The sequence below is a fragment of the Acanthaster planci genome, linkage group LG13, assembly GCF_054643075.1.
Source record: "Acanthaster planci isolate LZ-2023a linkage group LG13, COTS_SCS, whole genome shotgun sequence".
NCBI lineage: Eukaryota > Metazoa > Echinodermata > Asteroidea > Valvatida > Acanthasteridae > Acanthaster > Acanthaster planci.
The window spans coordinates 3,020,567-3,040,437 of NC_141789.1; the positions used below are offsets into that span (position 1 = coordinate 3,020,567).

Sequence of the window (19,871 nt, forward strand, 5' to 3'; positions counted from 1 at the left end):
TTGCTATTGATTTTTGGCTCTTATGGCAACCATGCAGGCTGATGAAAGTTGACCCATCCAGGATTTCGAGGCTTTGCGTGATTTCTTGTTAGCATGATTGTTAGTAAAAGTATATCTTCACCAAATTTACCATTTTCTTAAACTTTCGAAATTAATCATTATTTTGTCAATGCACGTTTATTTCCAAGTCAGTACAATTCTAACAAGTTTGAAAACTGCAGTACACTAGTAACTTACTTCTTCTGTGCTGACAAAATTTTAATTAAAAAAATCTGCGAACATCTTTATGCTGTCAGAGATGAAGCTAACAACAGAGACGAAGCCAAGGCTCGTTAAAACTCTCGTGATTATAATTTTGCCGACTACGGAGAGGCTTGCATTGTAGATTGTCAAATGTGTTGCACTCTGGTCCACCCTTGAAAGCTGATGCAACAACTTCATTAGACATTCAAGGATTCACGCAAGACCGACTCCACAGCATGGTACATAGTAAGCCTGCATCTTGCTTCTGCTGTTTGTGTGCCTTCTGCTGTTTGTGTGCATTCTGATCAGACGTACATTACTTGACTGGGTTCTTTTGCTTGAGTTATCTTCGCCTGACTATGCCCCAGGAAAACCCACGATAACGTCATCGAGTTTCTATGCCACCAACAACTATGTCTTTAGTTCCGAGCGATAGCCCCTTTGATATTCTGGCGATGGCTGCTCAAGAGATTGCCGTAGAGTCCCGGGATGGGGATTTGCGAGCGGAGGCTACAGAACGTCAGCCACAGGCCCTTCGTGGTCTGTCAGTCGTGGGGGTCACGGGCCACCATGCTCAAACCCCACGGGCACAGCGCCGCCGCCCGCGTCTACTGGTGTTGCAACGGTTGAAGTTCCAACACAAAGCTAACCAGCTAGACTTACTGGAAAGCCACCTGTTCAAGGCCCACGCACAATTACTCCACCTGGTTGGAATCCATACAACGCTAGTTTTGCTGTTATGCAACCGCAGAATCCTGTAAATTGGAATGCGTTTTCTACGCCATCCTGGTTTTCGGGGTCACCAACTAGTCCGGCATTCCTCCATAGTCGGACATGACTGGCCAGCGGTTTCCTTTCACACGGCAGAGCAGAGTGCAGGGGCTGAGGGAATTGTCGTCACGAAAGGACTGTTTCAGCATGGTCAGCGAATTTCTGTCCCCCACTTCTCACCGTCCGTCGACGACAATCACGGACAATGAGAGTGGTGACGAGAATTCTACTGCCGCTTAATACCTTTCAGCTCCTCGTGCCTCGCCCACAAAAAAGTTTATGTGTAATCCGCATATGGAGTTTAGAAATCTTTTGTCTTAGGAGGTTATCCAGTGGTGGGAGGAACTGATGACCTCAAGGAGGAGTTAAGTGCTCACGAGGTACTCACAGACCAGGAAAAATTCTTTGCTGCCCCGGAGCTGCCGGAAGGTCTTCGTAAGGTTTCCAAGCAGGTTAACCCGTCTTTGGTTTCTCCTGATGACAACGTACGGTTGGCACATAGCCAGATGTTAGAAGCCGTTCTGCCTTTGCTTTATCTCTTTGACTGATCTGGAGTGCCCCGAAGATATGGGCAAGGATTTCGTATTGGATCTTCTAAGCTCAGGTCTCATCATTTTGGGTTCTGCTAGTCAAGGTCTCGCTATAGCTAGACAGCATATCTTTGATGATGTTCTTGACAAAAAAAAATGACGCCCTCAAGTTGAATTCTCCATCTATGGATGCTTTATTTGGATCCTCACTTATGAAGGATATCGATAACACAGAAAAGGTTCAGAAGCTCGCCGCAAAGGTTACAGGCAGCAAGGTACGGCTTCATCCAGAGGCAAGCGGTTCACGCCGTATCTCGCAAGCATCGAGACTACGATGGTTCATCATTCAAGTCATCGAAGTTTCTACCCACGTTTTTCGGGGGGGGGGAGTTTAGAGTTCCAGCCATTTTGGAAAGCTGCGGGCAACACCTGATCCAGGTAATTTTAAAAAGTAGCTGCGGTAGTACATATGTAACTCCATCTGTACCAATTAATTCCCTGTGTAATTTTAACTGTAGCAAGGCCGACTTCAGTATTTTCTGCACCGATGATGCTTCATCACTCAAGAATCATGGATTCTTTCGACAGTACTACGTAATAAGATTGAATTGTTACAAGAACCAGTTCAGAGGTCTGTTCTCGTTATTCGTAACAGCAAAACAGGAATGTGCAACAAACGTCTCCTGACGACGGTCAGAGCATACTGTCCGAAACGTTGAGTACCACCGGTTCTTTTCAGAACCCCACATGCTCAAAAAAGAGATAGGCCTATACATGTATCCATGGTGCGACCGCAAACCTATCTAGTTTACTTCAATTGCTACCTACATCATGAAAAGCTCCAAACCTCATCAACGTCACAACAGCGGTCAATCTCCTTTAAAGTTTTGGCTTTGTAATCAACTCGAAGTCTCAGCTGTGCCAATAGCAGAGTCTGCTGTACCTCGGATTTGTGGTGGATTCCCAAAACTCTTCTGAGATCAGAGAAGGTCAACGACATAGTTTATCAGTGTTGATCAATTCTAGAAGGAGACTCCGGTACAATGCGCGAGCTTTAGTGAATGGTAGGAAAGATGTTGGCAACTATACAAGCTGTTCTGCCAGCTCCCATTTTTTATCGACATATTCAGTGGGGCCAGATTCTCGGTCTTCTGAAGCACTTGAGAGGAATCGTCTCAGTGGATGAAGTATCTTCAGGCCTGGAACAGTCCTCCGAGATCCAGATGTCGTGATTCAGTCCAATGCATCCAAACAGGGCTGGGGTGCCTGCCTCAACCACAGACGAGCCGGGGGCGGTGGACGCCAGCAGAGAAGCAACATCACATCAATTACTTGACACTCTAAACAGTTTGGTACGGTCTTCGGTCACCGCTCAAGGACCGTCACAATTTGCATGTTCGCATCCAGTCAGACTGTGTCGCAGCAGTAGCGTACACAACTCACAGGGGACTCGCTCACATCACTTGTCTCTTCTGGCCGTTCGTCTCTGGACTTGGTGCTCCACAGGAACATTCTACTATCAGCAGAACACCTGCCAGAAACCATCAACGCCACAGCGGATCGATTATGGCGAAATTTCCCGGACTGTGCGGAGTGGCGTCCCCCCCCAAGTTTTTCCAACTGGTCATGGTCAAGCTGGATTAGAGACGAACAGCAGATCTCATTGGAACTCGTCTAAATACACACCTCCCTACTTTGTGTTTTGGAAGCCAGATCCAGTAGCATGGAGAGTAGATGCACTACTGATCAATTGGAGCAATATCAAGGGGTACGCCTTTCCCCCGTTTGCTTTACTGGACAAGTGTCGTTAGAACGTCTCCAACGAAGTAGCTTCATTGGTCCTCATAGCCCCAGTGTGGCCTACTCGGCCTTGGTATCACTTTCTGGTGGCCGTCCCAGTTTTGTTATCCAAGGGGTGCAATCTTCTTCAGTTGATTCAAAATCCAGAAGCGTCTCATCCAATGGGGGAGAATCTACAGTTAGCCGCCTAGAAACTCTCGGGCAACGTTTCTCAGCAAAGGGCCTTTCTAAAGTGATTGTGTCCACAATTCTGTCTTCCTGGCTGGAACATTCAAGTAAGCAGTAGGCCTACGACTCGGCATGGCGCAGATGGTCTTGCTCGTGTCATCGAAGGAGTGTCAGTCCCATTCAAGCAGCTGTAAACTAGTTTTTGGCCTTTTTGCAAGAGCTGCTGGATTCTGGGCTGTTGTACAGAATTGTTATCTATCTGCGATTTCATCAGCTCGCGAATTTGTTGATGGTGCACCTGTTGGATAGCATCACCTGGTCAAGAGATTTTTCAAAGTTGTGCCAAATCTTTGACCTCCTTGTCCCCGATATACGAGTACTTTGAATGTTCAGAAAGTGCTTGACCTTTTGTGTTCATTGTCAGATAACAGGCGTTTGCCCATACGAATGTTAACGCTTGGGGTAAAGATGCTATTAGCTACAGCTAGTAGATGTTCATCCCTTACTGCTTTGGACATCCTGCACTTGTCTTTCTGTGCAGATGGTACAATCACATTCTCCTTTGTCAAACCCTCCAAACGAGTGTCTGTCGACAAGTCCTTTCATCAGGTTGAAATTAATCATTTCTCCGGGCACCGCAATCTATGTCCTCTTCATTCATTGAATGAATACCCGGAATGAACAAAGCCTTGCAGAGGGCCTGGTGACGGCATATCTTCGAGGGTCACTCCATCTGGAGTGTATCTTACACGTCAGTAGCGGCTCATTCTGGTGTCTACTCAAGAGATTCTAAAGACAACTGACTGGTCTTTGGCCAGTACATTTTCATCCTTCTACTTTAGAAAGGCTTCATCAGCCATTTTGGCACATCCGTCTTGACATGCGCTCCTCCGTGATGGGCAGCTTTGAAATCTACAATATAAATCTCTCGGTAGTCGGCGAAATATTATCCAATAATTATGTAAAGGTTTTTACCTGCCATATACATGTAATTGAAATTATATGAGATTATATGAGATTATACGAGACAACGGAGGAGAGATTGTCCGTCCCATTGTTTTCCTTTTTCTGCAGATGTTTTACCCTCTCTATCTCCATAGGATCAAGTGTGCTACTCATAACTACAAACAGACGGGCGCTTCTGACATACGTCTCCAAACCTCCTAGGTGCTGCTGTTGAATGCATCAAACAAGTAATCAATTTTCTCGGCGAACTCCCCGGTGAAGGCAGCTTCAGCAAGGAGCTGCCCAAGAGAAGTGTAGATGCCTGCTGTAACAGTATGACTGAAGACAGGTGTTTCTTTATTCACTCTCATTTTTGAGAAGCTGTTCAAATCAAAATGACCATGTAAAAGTTTAGATGCCATGCGAATGAGCATTTGTGAATCATACTCATAAAATGATCGGATGTAAGACCATTTTACGTTTCTATAGTGGCCCCACTCTAAAATCTTTGTATCTAAAAAGGTAGTTCCATATAAGTTTAATCTTGTATTCTTAAAAAGATGAGGTGGATCAAACATGCAAAAGACCTTTTCTCCATCAAGCAAGAAGTACGGTCTTAAGTTCCTCTGAAATTGCAAGTGTGTTGTAAAGTTTCACATTACTGCATCCCTGATTGCAAACAACCAATTTTGGAATCAACCCAATGCCATTGAGCTTCTGCAACCATTCCTTGGGGAGATTTGATAGCTTTTCTGCAGGTGTAACATCTCTTGACAGGCTGCTTCCAGCGTGAGAACACACCTCTCACTATGAAAACAGCGGCATGGTTAGCAACTTGTGTTGTCCTAGCTCCCAAGGCTTCCAAAATCCTCAGACCCCTCAATCCTGTCAGAGGAAATATCATACGATAATCCAGCACTCAAACTCATTTCATCAAATGTTAGGCCTATACAACATGAAATCTGTCACGGTTTTTCATTGCAGTGACTTCAATAATATTCAAGACTCTATCTAAAAATTCAGATTGAATTTCAACATTTTGGAGTCATTTCGCGAAGTGATGAAATATGTTTCATAGGGCAGGGCAACAATCGACTAGAAAATGTGTAAGCTCTTAGGCCTTTGAGGTAAAGAGACGAGGCATCACTTAGTCTGTATAACACCGTATCCAACCTTAAACTTTAACACGCTTTGAGGAGCTATTTGAAAAGCAAAGACAAAGCTGGGTCATCTATGTACCGAGTAGCTCAGTCTGAACTTTGATGAGGTGGCATATGCATGCTCTCGGCTGGAGTGGTAATGTGAGAGGATGTTCTGACGCCGTTGTACTTTCTGCGCCTCAGTCGAGATGTTTTGACTTGTTCCTTGATTGGAGCTTTCTTGGTTATCCTGTGATGACTGCTACCGTTGTGCAGCCTACTGTATGTAGCTTCGCATACGTATAATTGAGTCCTACAGAAATTAAGTATACAGCGATATTAATATGCAACTATTTTTTTAAGTCAAAGAATACGTATGATTATTACTTATACGAGCGTGAGTGGAACACATAATGCAGTGCGTACAGTTGTCTCCTGTATACACCTATGGAGGAAACCATGATGATACAGCTGTACCACGAGGAAGTATGTTTGTACGTAAAAGAGCTCCTATTTGGGAGCCGGGTTTCAAAGAATCACCGTGACTTTTTTATGAAAAAAAAGTCTTTGCAATCTTCTCTGTACTTTCCTTCAAACTAATGGAGGAAACATGCACGCAACGCCAGTTGAATTTCATCTTATGATCCTACACTGAAGGAGTTTCAGTTGTCCACGTGCTACGATAAAATACAGAAAATAGCCGTTGGGCCATATTGTTGTACCGCGTGGTAACTTGTCTACGATTATTCAAAAGATATAACGTTGCGAAATAAAGGCTACGGTACCATGCTGTTCAGGCAAAGCTTGCGTAACTGACGGTCCGGCGGTGCGGTCAGTTCAGGCGCATGCTGTGGCATGATATACCCATAGAGCTCTATGGTATACCGCGGCGTACGTAGGTAAGCTTACTACGATTTTGGATATTGCGAGGAGTTCGACGAGTATTCTTCTCCTCAAGTGTTTCTGGATTTGTGGCTATGGCCTTTCAGAGGTATATCGAGTTGCCCAACGGAGCCAAGATGCCCATAGTGGGATTGGGCACTTGGAAGGTAATGACATGAAATGAAGTTAATGAAGACAAAAACGTGAAAATGTACAAACTAAATTCCAGTTTTGTTCCAGAAAATGTAACTTTTTCTTGACTTCCCATCGACTGCTGGAGTGGAGTCGGGGTGCGCTGCAATAGTGTACTATATTACTCCCCGGCCCCATGTCAGATAATTGTAACGTCATGAGCGTGTAATGAAATGGTTCCACTGTGTGGTCCTTATCGGGCGGACATGGTGAAGGGGCGTATCCATGTCCATTCAAAGTATATGTACATTTATAGTGAAACATAGAGGGTTGTGGCCCCTCCTTCGAATCATGCTGTGAGCCTGGAGTACCATTGACTTCAATACATGTACTTTTGCATGTTCTGGATGATAAAAACTAAGGCACCTCCCTGTGCCTTCGTGGTTCCTGTTGTAACCCTATCTGTTTTTGAATCTAGCCACTGAGGTAAATTACTTGTGACACAAACTCGGCTTTCTCAATCTAATTTTCCCCATCACGAGGTATATTTTGCAGGACTGTTGCAGTCCTGAGCTCCATTTGTGAGAATTTGTTGATGGCATCACTTTAAAAAATCGTTTCCGTGTTGTCTTTTTACTGCAGTCCCAGCCGGGACAGGTAACAGAGGCCGTCAAGGTTGCTTTAGAGGTGGGCTACCGCCATCTGGACTGTGCCTACGCATATGCAAATGAGGCTGAAGTTGGTGCTGGTTTGAAAGCCAAGATTGATGATGGCACAGTGAAACGAGAGGATGTATTTATCACAAGCAAGGTGAATCTTTGTAAGTTGTTAGATACGGCAATGCATTACATGTTAGCCACAGAGCCAAAATGTCAAGACAGGTTCAAATGTGCTGTTCCTGTGCACAAATTTATGAGGTCATCATAATTATAATTTTGATAATGATAGTGACAATTTTGTAATGCGCAGTGTCTGTGGGAGCCTTCCAAAAGTGCTTTGCTTCTTGGTAGTCAAATCACATAACTGTTGTTCCGTAACCAGCCGAAGTTCTTTTTTCTCCATTTGCTTCCTTAGCTGTGGAACACGAGGCACCATCCGGATGATGTAGAGGAAGCTTGCCAAGAATCTCTGGACAGTCTTGGAGTTGAATACCTGGATCTCTATCTGATGCACTGGCCAATGGCTTACAAGGTTCACGTACTGGAAATAGGCTAGAAGTAGTCCACACATGCTCCACCCAATTTCATAGCTTATCACAAAGGAACAGTTTTCACCCAGTATTGTAACAAGTCACTAAATTGGTGACTCGAGTCAAGTCATTTGAACATTGTGATTCGCGTCGAGTCATTGGGTCAAGAAGTTGAGTCGAGTCACGTTGTGGACTCTATTTGAGTCAGGTACGAGCTCGAGTCAATTAGAGTCACAGGCAATCGACCTTGGAGGGCATTTTGGTTGAAAACCTGTTCTCGCTGTTCAAATCTATTATGTGCTCAGCAGCTCAATGAAATTTGACCCAATGTGGTAACTGTTTAGCAGTCTGTGCTTACTTTGTAGTGCTGCATTTCTCTGCTGTAAGCACAGAATATCAAACCCAAGATATGGGTTCCCAGCCACTGACCAAATAGCTACATTTCATGCCGGTGATGTAAGAAAAGGGCATATTAGAGAAAGGGTTGTATTGGTTTTTTTTCTCAGAGGGGAAAAGAAAACTTTCCGAAGGATGAAAATGGAGTAATGATGACAGATGACACGGAGTACACAGACACGTGGGTGGTAAGTTTCCTTCCATGTCCTCCAGTCCCTCAGATGTAGAAGAGTTACGTCAAATCTTATTGTTGTTTAAGTTGGCACTGTGACCACCAATGCATGACTGTGTCGCACACTTGGACTAAGAGTGCTGTTGAAGTTTTCTAATTCAAATCAGTCTACATACCATAGGTCAGAGCATTTTGACAGCATCTTTCTGTGTGGTCTTTTTTTCTCTTCATTTTTTTCTCGACCCAAATTCTGAAGTGATCTTACCACTGGAAGTTCTGCTTGTGAAACAAGATTATAATAACTCTTTAAGATGGATATTTGATTGAAAATTGTTGAAAATACTTGACCATACAAGAATGTATGCAAATTCACCTAACAGTTTGGTACCAAGTTCAATAACAAAGATTTTTTGTTAAGTTTTCTTTTTCTTTGTCCCCATCCCAAGGCCATGGAGCAACTGGTGGCCAAAGGGAAGTGCAAGGCCATCGGCGTGTCTAACTTCAACCTGCAAATGATCAAGGACGTCCAGGCCATCAAGAAGGTCCCGATAGCCAACAACCAGGTCAGCATTGTAAACATTCAGTAGCACAATGAATACTTGAATGTAAGACTGGGAGATAGGAAGTCACAGATAAATGTAAATGCTGTAGGATATTGTATTAATATTGTATTTGTTTATATCAATTTGAAAAGCTCATGTCATGACTAAAGTGCTGACAAGAATGGCAGTACGATATGGAAATTAGGTTGCAGCTTTCATGCTGATATTTGACTAGAATTTTACGTTCCTGTATTCTTACCGGTCTCACAAGAAAATGGCAGACAGTGTTCATGCAATATTGCATGAGGCACGTTGGCTGGTGATGGTAGAACCAACTAGAAATGAGACCCAGCAGAGCTTGTTCCTTGGTTGTCGGTCAAAGGTAGCTTGTGAAAATCTTTAGCCAGCAAACTTTCTTTTTTTTTGTCAAACACCCCAACCCGTCAAATATCTCGAGGGATGAGATAAGTTTGCCAAGGATGTCAGACATCTTTAATCACAGTTGTACATCTGCTCAAGATGGCATTTTTTAAGATTTCAGAAGCTTGAGAATATCTCTCAAGCTCAGCAAGATTTTTGCTAGGATGGATGTCACATGAAGGAGTGTAATCTTCCCCACCTCCCTCCTGTGTGCGCACAGATCGAGCTTCATCCTTACCTGGTCCAGGAGGAGCTTGTCCGCTACTGCCTGGACAACAATATCTCAGTCACGGCTTACAGCCCCCTGGGCTCGCCGGATCGTCCCTGGTAAGAGTTCAGTGTATGCTTTGATACATCACTCATACACAGTCAGAGGACAATGTGCTGAAGAAACATCATGTCACCTTCCTTCTTCCACCATCCTATGAGCATAATTTTAACCATGGTATTCCAACTAGAGTGCCTATTGAGAAATTGATCATCCATTTGGAACGTCTTCACGGTACCGTATGAACTTTGAAAGCTGAAAAAGTGGGCTGTAGCTTATACTAGACAATGGTTTCGTGGAGATGAAAACTGTAATGTTTTTTTCTTGTCCTTCGCCAGTGTAGTTGTATAACATCTTTATACTCAGCAGTGTTCAAGAACTTGCGTGAACAAAAAAACTTGTTAAGTTCACTAACTCTGTGATTTGAACCCATAAGTCTATGTTTACTAATTCAAATGTGTTGCCATTCAGCCAGTAGCGGGACTGATGTGGTTTATAGAGTCAGTGGGTTCTGGAAGAGGCTTTTTCATCAAGAGCCCCCCACCTGACAATCGCAAAGTTGGATATGTCTTTTTAAGGACGATGTTTTATTGAATAATTCTCGTATGCAGGGTGAAGGAGACAGATCCTAATCTCATGGCTGACCCGGAGGTGGTGCGCATTGCCGAGGCTAGGGGCAAGACCCCCGCTCAGGTCCTGATTCGCTTCTCTCTCCAGCGAGGCATCATCTGCATCCCCAAGAGTGTGACGCCGTCCAGAATCAAGCAGAACCTTGAGGTGATCACACCTGCTTTCTAACGGTTCAATTTTGCGGTGCACGGGTGGCTAGTGGGTAAAGCACCCACCTCTCACCAATCAATTCTTAAAACCTCTGGCCGCGCTCTGTAGTCAAATGTGGGTTATTTAGCCACTGCCAAAGGCACCCTTATGGGCCTTTGGCTTAACCAGGATGATTAATGTCTTTATTGTATAACCCCATTTGAACATTATTGTATGAAATATAAATGTTTTCCAGAGGACCAGAAACTTGAGTTTTTGGATGCTTGCTGGACTTTGAGGAAAGAATGAATGACAAGGAGAGTGCCTTATGTGAAAAAGAATGCACAATGCTGTCCTCAACTCAAGGGAGAGTGCATTGATTGCAGTTTATTGATTTACAAGGTGCACTGTTAATTGCCATTAGAATGCAATAACAGTTCCTGGCTTGTTCTTGTTTCTCCACAGACCCTAGATTTTGAGCTGAGCCCGGCCGATATGAAGGACCTGATGGCCCTCAATAGAAACTACCGAGGCTGTGCCCTAGAATGGTCAGTTCCCAACAAGCTTCCTACTTGTGATTTTCTGACTGAAATTTCAATTGTTCAGAAATACAAACAAAAAATGTTGAAATTGGATAGATTTCATAGGACTTGTAAGAGCCTGCTGCTTCTTTTTTTAGATTTAGAACAGCTTCAAGTTGTTCACAGACACATCTCACCAATTCGTGCATTATGCAAGAGTACAGTTTTTCAATTGGAGTTGTTGTGGGAGGAGTTAATAATCACGGCCGTATAGCTGCCACGGTACTTACGTTTATCTTCAGGCAAACTTGAATTCTCAATACTGATTGGTCAATCCATGGCAACAAACAGTGTGACATATAACTGTGTTGCATTTTCCATGTCAAACCCTGCATAACGCGCTGTTCTAACTCCATGCAATGCGCTATTTTTACTCTAAAAACAAAACTCACAAATGCAAACTGGCACGTTTGTGCACATAAGCTCCTATAATGCTTGAAGATAAATTCATTATCACACTTGCGCTCCTGGAACATAGACACGCTCTGTGTTCCACTCGCACTTATGTGATAACTATTTTTAGTATCAGTCGGTTCAGTTTGTATGTGAATAAGTGCATGTCTTTGCAATTTTTTTTTTCACAGGATCAAGCATCGCTATCATCCATTCCCGGTGGCCTCGTAAGATGTCTGCGTCAGTCGACAGCATTTGAAGCTTTAGATCAACGTGGCAAATATATGAACATAAAAGTTGCATTAATCATTGTTCAGCAATCCCTAAACTAAAGTTGATTGTTGGAAAATCTACGAGAATGAATTTTTGTTTAGCAACTGAATTCATTAGTAGTATTACTTACATCTGTAGGCACTTTTTGGTTTGTTTTGTTTTGTCTTTGGACCGAGTGAGGAATTACTTTCAAAATGTCTTTTAATTTCATTCCTCATCCAGACATTTGCCTTTTATGCCCAGTTTTCCTTGCAGTGTGGCCTCAATTTGTACTGATTGTCAGGATTGTCGACAAATGTGCATTAACTATTGAGGCATTCATCTGTCAGGGTTATCTCTCAGGGTTATTTGCATTCTAACAGTGTACTTGCTTCAAGAAAGTGAAATAACACACAGGGGAACATGTTTTGTCGTACACCTCATATAGTGTTTAATTCACAGAAAGTTGTGTCCATACTTGAACCAAATTCTTGCTTGACCATCGTTGATTTTCTTTGATATTTGTGGATGTAACTAGAGTATTCTGAAGAACTTTTTTTAATGACAAAATTGGCTTTGAGAAAGGATGTTTTATTGCAGATTTTGTTTGTCTCAGGTGGAAAATGTAGACCATAGAATTTAGTTGGAACTATGTGTTACAATTAGTGAATATTACCTTAGTTTAATATCTATTACTTTTGAATGATTTCTACCGTGCCATTAGGGTATAATTAACACAAAATGAACAGTGAAAGTTTGTTCATTTTGTTTGGTTTTATTATCTAATATCAACTCCGTTTAAAAATAAGGTTTCTACTCTGCCAGAGTCTGAGGTTAGGATAATGAGTGACTGGATAGTTATGGTGGTCAGTTATCAAATTGAATGTTAAGAAGATCCATGTTCTGTGTGTATTTGTCTCATCATTTTATTGATTTTTGGATGTTATGGCACCCAGGCTGATGAAAGTTAACCCTTCAAGGTTTCCGAGGCTTTGTGAGATTTCTTATTAGCATGATAGTTCATAAAAGTATATCTTCAGCAAATTTGCCATGCCTGCACCGTCTTATTTAACGTTCATTTCCAAGTCAGTACAAGCCTGACAAGTTTGAAAACTGCATTACACTACTAAATTACTACACTTGTGCTGCCAAAAGTTTAATTTAAAAAAATCGCAAAACCTTTATGCTGGAATCACAATAAGGCATGCCGTGGTTTTTATGTCTGAAAACTGTTCCTAGAAGACCCCAAATCATGCAATGACTGTGCACAAACCAAATATCACACTATTGACTGTCTAAATACTGTACAGGCAAAGGTATGCCACTGGGCTGTTTGTTGAACAAGATAAGGGATAAAACTGCTTCATTGCACAAAGTGAGGGGCAGAAAGCATTTATATGCAGGAGCGCAGGATGGGGATGTCAGGAACTTTGGACTCTGGTGAGTGGTTTGTAGAGTAAATGGTCAGTGGTGTGACAGTCGAAATGGCAATGGAACAGATTGGGTTGGGAAGATAAAGTGAATACCTAAAAAACTGATCTTGTGACCGAAATACGGTGCCCATGGAAAGGGGGAAGCTGGTATGTGATTAAACTATGAATGATGGCTTTTGTTTTGTGGCATAATTTGCATAGATGAATATTCAGCAATAAAACAACAGCCAATGATTACATACGATCTTAAAGACTATTAGTGTGTTGCACCACTACACTGGTGCCAAGCCCTAATCATCCATCACTACATCAAGTCCAGGATGTCAAGAAAATACCTAAACAATGACATCTGCACTGGTCCTACTAGTTGAAACTTTTGTCATTTATCCAGGATTTGTTTGTCTCTTTTTTTTACAAATAAAGAAAAACAAACACAGATCACTGGTCATATTTGTACGCAGTCTATTAAGTCCTGCCAATTTGCCATCTTTTGCAAAACGACCACGTGCAATCAAAACTGACTCGCGCAAAAATGCTGTCAACAAAAAAGAGCAGTTGCAGTTGGCACTAAAAACTAACTGAATGAACGGGCAAAAAGCTTTTTCATCTGTTCCATTACTTGTTATTGCTTTGACAAATGTGCACATTGGCAGGTGTGACTGATATTCCAACAGAACGGCATTATAGAAATTAAAACTGATTACTGAAATACAATGCGAACTCGTCATGATTTTTATGTGGTTTCAACCCCGGGCACAAAACGTTGCAAGTACTTGATCTTACCTCAAAGTTGAGCGATCCTTTTCAATTGAACCAACTTGATGTAATGCTTTTAAACTGCAATTAATAAGCTTTAGACTAAAACTGAGCTGAGCTGCAACACACCAACATACAATCACAAAGAGTTTTTACAATCCTCGACTTTGTCTCTGTTGTCAACTTCATCTCCGACAGAAAAATCATATACACACCTTTCATGTTCAAACCAAGTTGCAACACTCCCATCTCTGGCTTCCTATTATACAGATTGGTACGCCAACAGCAAAATATTGACTCGTATTGAAATGAACTCTTAAGCAAGGGTGAATGTAGAAGCCCACATTTTAAAAGACCTCCCTCCCCCAGCTAATGCCAGATGGGCCCTTTTGTACCACAGACACCACAAATCTTGAGCATCAATCCATTCAACACGGAATGTCCCGGCAGTTGAATACAAAAGTGTGGCCCTATCAGAATGACTAGGCAAAGGCCAGTGATAAAACAAAAGTCTATGGGGAAAAGCCATCGCCACAAGCTAGTGGCTTTTATAAGTGCATATCTTATGTCAAGCCACAGCCAAGTAATTCAGACACTACCTGTGTCAGTGTTACACAGTCTAAGACACGCAAGATAATGTTAGGAAGAGCCATGAGACTACATGTACATGTAAATGTGCTTTATTAACCAGGGGTCTCTTTGCCAATTTTCAACAAATGCCTTTGAAAACAATAATCAGGAACAAAATTGGGTATAATGAAGCATGCAGCAGAAATCACAAAACTCAAACTACTGTTTCAGAAAATCTGCCCTACTTATAGTAAAGTTCAAATTTCTTCTCACAGCTGATAGATCAATGGTTTGGCTGGCTATGGGATCACAAAAGATGTCAGAGCTCCAGACGGTCGTCACGGTTACTTGTTGACCTCCTCGAAATACGTCTTGGATCCATGGGGGTCGGGCTTGATCTGGGAAAAAAAACAATTAAATTTAACTGGCCTGAAGAGCAATGGGCTATGTGGACTCTTTTTCAGAGGCCAGGAATCAGGGAACGCTTGAGGGACTTGGTTTGCTGGTGTGAATGCAAGAGATTTACTAAAAACTTTAAGTGTCTGTTTTTTTTAAGAATTCAAAGTCCCTGTGCTTTGTATGGACCCAAATTCATTGAACTACTTGGCAGCAAATCCAACTTAGCAAATTTATGGTCTTAGCAAAAATAATTGGAAGAGCACCAGTCACAACACACACATGTACCACAAAATTTGGCAAGTACACTGTTGTTGCTCAGCAAATATTTTTTTGCTTAGCACATTTCTAGGCTTAGCAACCCCTAATTCTGGCAAGCTCCACCTTCCCATCTTTTGACAAATTCTGGCAGATGAAAAATTTGCAGGAAAATTTCTTATTTTTTGTCTCTTTCTAACAGCAAATCTCACAACTTCCTAATGCAGTTCATGGAGGCGACATTTAATTACGACCTTTGACCTCTGTGCACATGCAAATCAAGAGATCCCAATTCGCTCACCGTGGGTGAGTCTGGTGTCCAGCCCGCCGGGCACACTTCGCCGTGCTTGGCCACAAACTGGAAGGCCTTGACCAGCCGCAGGGTCTCATCCACTGACCGGCCCACGGGGAGGTCGTTGACGCTGGTGTGGCGCACTATGCCATCTGGATCTATGATGAACAGCCCTCTGCGGTCAAATCACAGGTGTTGCAAAGGGTAACCAAAGGTTTCAAAATCTGCAACTTCAGGGAATAAATTTCCCTCCTAAGGAGTGTCAACTTCTCGCTTCCTACAGATTGCCACATGAATCTGCAGTTCGGACTTCAACTTTTCATGGCGTGCACAGTATTTCAAAGATATTTGGATCAACACACATGAATGTATAGAACATTTGCACACAGCACTAAAGCACACCTGACGGTGTTGGATATGCAGCTATAATTTTCCTACACAGAGGGCGTCCAATGAGAGAGGTCTATCGAGTAATATCAGTGACCACATACAAACTGATCGGGCCAAGGGACTTCACTCTAAATTCCAAAACTTCACACCATAAGGGTTTAACTGCATGTCGTTGACACGATGCTGGTGCAATTGCTTTCACTACTTCAAATACAACTACAAATTTGGCAATGCAAAGTGTTTGTCAATACCTCAAGGCCACTCCTTCCTCGTACAGAAGCACACCATAGTCCTTGGAGATTTCTTTTTTGAAGTCGCTCAGGAGAGGGATGTTCATTGGACCGAGCCCCCCTTCCTGTGACAACAGAGAAGCATAATGAGCAAGTTTAGCATTCCAACATTGCATGCATAAACTGAAGTGTTCAAGATCATTAACGGGCACGAAGTGGGCCCTATCAGCACTACTTTACGGCAACTCACACGCGCTGTGCGTGTTTAAGATTTGTGCAACATCGGGTTCTGTTTTCTGTTTTCAATCGGCCTTGCATTTTTAGATATCGAACCAGTTTGTACGGTTGGTGTGATACTGTGGCCCAACTTTGACCCATTGTGTGTCTACTAACAATACAACTATGTGAATGTAATTAAGTCACTATAGGTTCTCACATGCCTAGCAAATCTAATCAATGCACAAATAATTCAAATGACCCTTTGACAAAGGCATTCGTTCCTCATTATTAATCTGTGTTCCTAGTGACCAGACTCACAGCTTCCACTACACAAATTGGAAAGTATTTATAAAAGAGAAATCTTCTGTTTACAGACACATCTCCAGCTTTGGGCATCAAGGGGCTCACAGTACCAACAGGGGGCAGCATATCACAAGAATGATAGATAATTTCAGTGCTTGTGATTTCAGCTGATAGGGGCCAGCTGCTCGCTAGAGGGGGAACCTGGCCCCTCCTTAACAGGAAACATATTTGCAAAGTTTTCTCAGGCGTTGTTACAGCCTGGACTCTCTAAGACCAAGACCTTTAGTCTGAATTCAGATCACAAGCTGGTCAAATGAATTACAACCAAACCATTGTCATTGTTAACACTGTAACTTGTGATGGGCCCTGTAACTGGTGGTGTAACAGCCTTGACTAAAATGCCTCCAACAAGATCAGAAATTTCACAAACCCGGCATGTTCTTTTTGAGCCAATGCAAAAAAGACTTCAAACATGTGCACATTTACTTAAACTGCAATCCATTGTATGGCTGGTAATGGTGTTACAGCACCCCGTATTAATAGGGTCATTTTCTTGCGAGAAAAGAATTTGGACATGTAATAGAACATAATATATTGTACATCAAAGCACATGAACAGACAACTTCTTGTAGTCCACATGTCTTCACTACAATCAGAAAAATGTTTAACTTCCATCTGAATTACTCTCCAGAATGGTACGAGAGAGACGAGTACGATTTACTCTGAAGCAAGGATGCTGGTGGCATCATGGTGGCTCACCTTTCTCGGCGTGTTGATCCACGCAAGATGACTGAAGTGGGAGTCAACCGACACGCCCACTACCTCGGTGTTGAGTTGATGGAACTCGCTGGCCCGCTCGCTGAAGGCAATGATCTCGGTGGGGCAAACAAACGTGCTACCGAGTCACAAAAATAAGACTCAAATATACTTATAAAGAAAACTGTAGCTTCAGTAGAAAAAAAGCAATATGAGGGAGCACTTTCTAAACTAGCGCATTTAAAACTGGACAAGGGTGGTTGGTGATGATAATACATCGAGTTGAAGGAAAGTAACAAATTCAAGTTTAAAAGTCAAGGGAGCAAAAGTTTTCTGAAGAGACACCTTTTACTTTTTTCCCCACATAGATTTGTTCTGTAAGTTAAAGTTCTCCTCTGGGCCTACTGGACATATCCAACTGCAGGGTATGAGTACAAAAGAAGGGACGTGGAATGCTCTTACAAATCCAGCGGGTAGAAGAAGAGCACCAGGTACTTCCCCCTGTAGTCTTCCAGTCGGACGGTTTTGAAGTCTCCGTTCACTACTGCTGTGCCCACAAAGCTCGGCGCAGCATGCTGGACACCGACATTCAACCTGGATGCTGAAGGGAAGACACAAAGAAGAATGTTCATAAACTAGGAGGTTGTGGATTGTTTTTGTGCTTTGCGTACTACTATGCTATGTCTTTGGGGATTTTGGTGACGATTTCAGAAAATTTGCCTCGGTAAGATTTGGCACGATAGCACTTGCTCTTACTTGTGCTCAACAGGCGAGCCTGCGGTCTGTAAGTTCTGGACGCATAACTTGAAATTTGTTGTTCCTTTGATGTTGCAAGGACAGCTGGAAGTCTTTGGTGGGCACATCCCCTCTGCGCCAGAGAGAAGGCTCCTCTCAAAGTTGAGACCTTGAAATGGAAGAAAAAAACATACATGTACGTCAAGTGAGAATAACTTGAGTCTTTTAGAATCCTTATCCAGCTATTCAGTTCCACTCGGATGGTACAGGAGTGATATCACGGACAAGGCGCATAAGAAATACAGGTGAAGAATAGGTGCCAGTCAAACAATGAACTTGGGGTGCAAAGACTTCTTATGATAATCTAGAGGAGATGTGGGCCTACGAGCGGCACTGCTCCCCTCCCCAAGCTGGCAGGTCCTATAATGAAGTAGGGCCTTATAGATTGGTCTACTACTAGCCAATGCCTGACGGTCTCACAACTGCCCCTCACTCTGAAAATTGTTCAGCCACTGCCAGCAAGATAAAATACTAGTTATGTTAATTCAATAATATTGAGGTTTTCTTTGATGTGATGCCGATGCTAAGCTAAAAGCAACCGCAGGGCACATAGCAAGAAAAGCATAGAATGACCGGAACTGGGGGGCCAGGGAATCCCGTAACAATGTGAAGTACATTCCAAATTTGACAACCCGAAACTTACAGGTCACAGGATTAGATTCATCTTCACACATCTGGGTATTTGCACATTTTTCATGAGTCTTCGACCCAAAAAAATCCCATGTCCAAACTTCGGAAACCATTTTACATGCTTTTATCATGTCTGGGTCTTGATATTTGGAGCACTTTTTCAAGAAAAATACAGGACATCTGTAAAACAGATGCAAAGATTTGTTGGTTAATTGCTGATAAACCAACTTACATCTGAAACTGTGGCATGCATTTACTGTGTGGGTGAGGTGGCATGTGGGTGAAGTGGTAAATGGGCAAAGTGGCGCGCATAGGTGAAGTAGCGAAGGGGTGAAGTGCAAAACGAGTGAAGTGGTTGCTGTGATGACCTCGAGTTGCAAAAGCTTCCGATGAACACGTAGGCTTAAAGTCCCATCTTTCCATACATGTAGGGCCTAGGCTGTATTCTGGTAGACTCATTATTTTTCACATCCCAACCAAGATTTATTTGCCTTTCTCATATAATAAAATGACAAAGAATATATGTGTACGCATTAATAAGTAGATAACAATTTTTTTTAAAATGCATAAATTAAGATATCAAGACTACTACTATGGCTACATAATACAAAAAACATCTGTTGTTGCGGAAAGAGCAGAGATGACACACAAAAGTTGTAAACACTTAGGCCTATTTCCAAATTCGAGACTGCAACCAGTGTAAGCCTGAGTATGATCTCAAAGTTCGCTTTAACTTACACCCTAGCCCAGGTGGACTCCCTGACCATACTCAGTCATAATGAAATGAAGACAACGTCCAACACGGGCTAAGTTACACCCTAAACATCTCTGTCCGTCCAACCATGGAGGAAGGATCCAACCATCATGACCATGGCGGAATAAGAAATGGTCCAACCCTCTGCCCAATTTTTCCTCTTTGATAGTTAAAACTGACAATACGCTTAACACTAAGTTAAATGTTGTGACGCCTATATTATAGGCCTAGTATTAGTAATATTATAATCACTGCTAATCGGTGTTAATTACCAGTCCCGATCGGGAGCAGTAAAACGCCATCGTGCCAGCCTGTGATTGTTATCTGCCCAAGCACGGACACCAGATCGCATTTACGCGGTAGTGCCGGCGATCTTTGGACACACAGGGTTAGGGGTTAGGGATCTCGGTTTATTCACGTCTAATCTGACCACAGAGAGTACAGTACACACGCATGTCTCTCGTGAGTGCTATAGTCTAGTGGTGCCGGCTTATTTTAAGCAGCGCC

At 42.7% G+C, this 19,871-nt stretch overlaps 2 protein-coding genes across 3 annotated transcripts; one reads left to right on the plus strand and one right to left on the minus strand.

Annotated features, from left to right (window-relative positions):
• The first annotated feature begins 6,397 nt into the window (after positions 1-6,397).
• On the plus strand, positions 6,398-13,252 carry LOC110977102 (aldo-keto reductase family 1 member A1-A-like). The gene is made up of 9 exons (XM_022230926.2): positions 6,398-6,645; positions 7,253-7,420; positions 7,685-7,801; positions 8,306-8,383; positions 8,814-8,930; positions 9,550-9,656; positions 10,209-10,374; positions 10,822-10,904; positions 11,522-13,252. Exons 1-9 carry the CDS (start codon positions 6,574-6,576, stop codon positions 11,559-11,561), a joined length of 948 nt encoding a protein of 315 aa, XP_022086618.2. The 5' UTR covers positions 6,398-6,573; the 3' UTR covers positions 11,562-13,252.
• On the minus strand, positions 12,714-19,836 carry prdx3 (peroxiredoxin 3). 2 transcript variants are annotated; one of them, XM_022230929.2, is made up of 7 exons: positions 19,637-19,836; positions 17,942-18,089; positions 17,648-17,786; positions 17,189-17,324; positions 15,929-16,032; positions 15,297-15,462; positions 12,714-14,739 (listed from the first exon to the last, which is right to left on the minus strand). In XM_022230929.2, exons 1-7 carry the CDS (start codon positions 19,664-19,666, stop codon positions 14,686-14,688), a joined length of 777 nt encoding a protein of 258 aa, XP_022086621.1. In that variant the 5' UTR covers positions 19,667-19,836; the 3' UTR covers positions 12,714-14,685. The 2 variants fall into 2 exon arrangements, with proteins under 2 accessions (XP_022086621.1, XP_022086622.1); XM_022230930.2 differs by lacking the exon at positions 19,637-19,836 and adding an exon at positions 18,843-19,056.
• Positions 19,837-19,871: the final 35 nt, after the last annotated feature.

Bases quoted from the DNA above. Each gene is read 5' to 3' on its own strand.
- LOC110977102 (XM_022230926.2), top strand. From the start codon at position 6,574: ATGGCCTTTCAGAGGTATATCGAGTTGCCCAACGGAGCCAAGATGCCC. The intron at 10,375-10,821 runs GTGATCACACCT...GTTTCTCCACAG, and splicing joins GAATCAAGCAGAACCTTGAG to ACCCTAGATTTTGAGCTGAG. The intron at 10,905-11,521 runs GTCAGTTCCCAA...TTTTTTTCACAG, and splicing joins CGAGGCTGTGCCCTAGAATG to GATCAAGCATCGCTATCATC.
- prdx3 (XM_022230929.2), bottom strand. From the start codon at position 19,666: ATGGCGTTTTACTGCTCCCGATCGGGACTG. The intron at 15,463-15,928 runs GTATTGACAAAC...ATTTGACCGCAG, and splicing joins GAGGAAGGAGTGGCCTTGAG to AGGGCTGTTCATCATAGATC. The intron at 14,740-15,296 runs GTGAGCGAATTG...TTTTTTTCCCAG, and splicing joins GGACACCAGACTCACCCACG to ATCAAGCCCGACCCCCATGG.